This window comes from Sphaeroforma arctica, assembly GCF_001186125.1.
Source record: "Sphaeroforma arctica JP610 unplaced genomic scaffold supercont1.4896, whole genome shotgun sequence".
Lineage (NCBI taxonomy): Eukaryota > Ichthyosporea > Ichthyophonida > Sphaeroforma > Sphaeroforma arctica.
This window is the reverse complement of record NW_014035662.1, coordinates 846-1,798: the sequence shown is the minus strand read 5'-3', so window position 1 is coordinate 1,798 and position 953 is coordinate 846. Positions and strand designations below refer to the sequence as shown.

General features: G+C 43.9%; 1 protein-coding gene across 1 annotated transcript; it reads left to right on the top strand.

The window, feature by feature from the left end:
- Positions 1–574: 574 nt before the first annotated feature.
- On the top strand, positions 575–735 carry SARC_14645 (hypothetical protein; the record flags this gene model as incomplete). The annotated part of the gene is made up of 1 exon (XM_014291224.1): positions 575–735. A coding segment is annotated over one exon (161 nt), but the record flags the coding sequence as incomplete, so codon positions are not given.
- Between the last annotated feature and the right edge of the window lie 218 nt (positions 736–953).

Genomic DNA, 953 nt, shown 5'->3' with positions numbered 1-953 from the left:
TTGCATATTGGGCTGAGTTGACATACGCCCTGTGGCTATCATAGCCATCCCTTTCATGGGCAGAAGTGTTTGCCACACACATACATACCCAGACCACCACCTATCTGCATGTTCTTGTTCAGGATCTAACTACCTTGCTTCTCATTATTGTCAGAAACACAACCAAAATGATGATGCTGGGGCTGCGTCGGATGTATCAGGTATGGCCCACGACGGTACACACCATTCAGCCGTTGCTTCTGTTGTGTGTGTGCTGTGTGCGTGCCACTTGCTAAGGCGTTGTTCCCACTGATGGCCTTCATTGCATTAGGGTTTTAGGGTGCATTGCTGCAAATGTTGATGGGTGTAACTTGGTTTCCTGCTGCTGCTGCTGAGGTTTGCTGGCAATTGTTGTCGCTGCTCTGTGCGGGCGTTGTATCCCGGGTTTTCTCACGCTTTGTACATGTTAGTGTGAAGCACTTATTTTTCCGTATCCTTAAACTCTACTTGTGTATATGTGTACACTGGTTGGTATCAGTACTCCATTGTCTTGTTGTACACACAGCTTCTCGCTCCATTCATTTGCACTTTACAGAAGAATTGGTCGTGACACAGCGACACAAAGCAGTGGTGGACGATGACATAGACGAACGGTACACGACCAACGACAGCAGTGACGACGAGGAGTTCTGTGTGGACGTGCCGCAGTATGTCAGCGAAACACCTATCTGTGTGTTTATAACACACACCAAATAATCACCTGATGTATTCTATGTCTGTGTGTGTTTATAGCACACACCAAATAGTCATCTGTTGTATTCTAAGTCTGCGTGTGTTTGTAACACACACCAAATGGTCACCTGATGTATTCTTAGTGTTCATCATCCGCTTGTATTACGATGTGTGTGAGAACATGAACCTATATAAATATATATATATATATATGAATATATATATATATATATATATCGTAT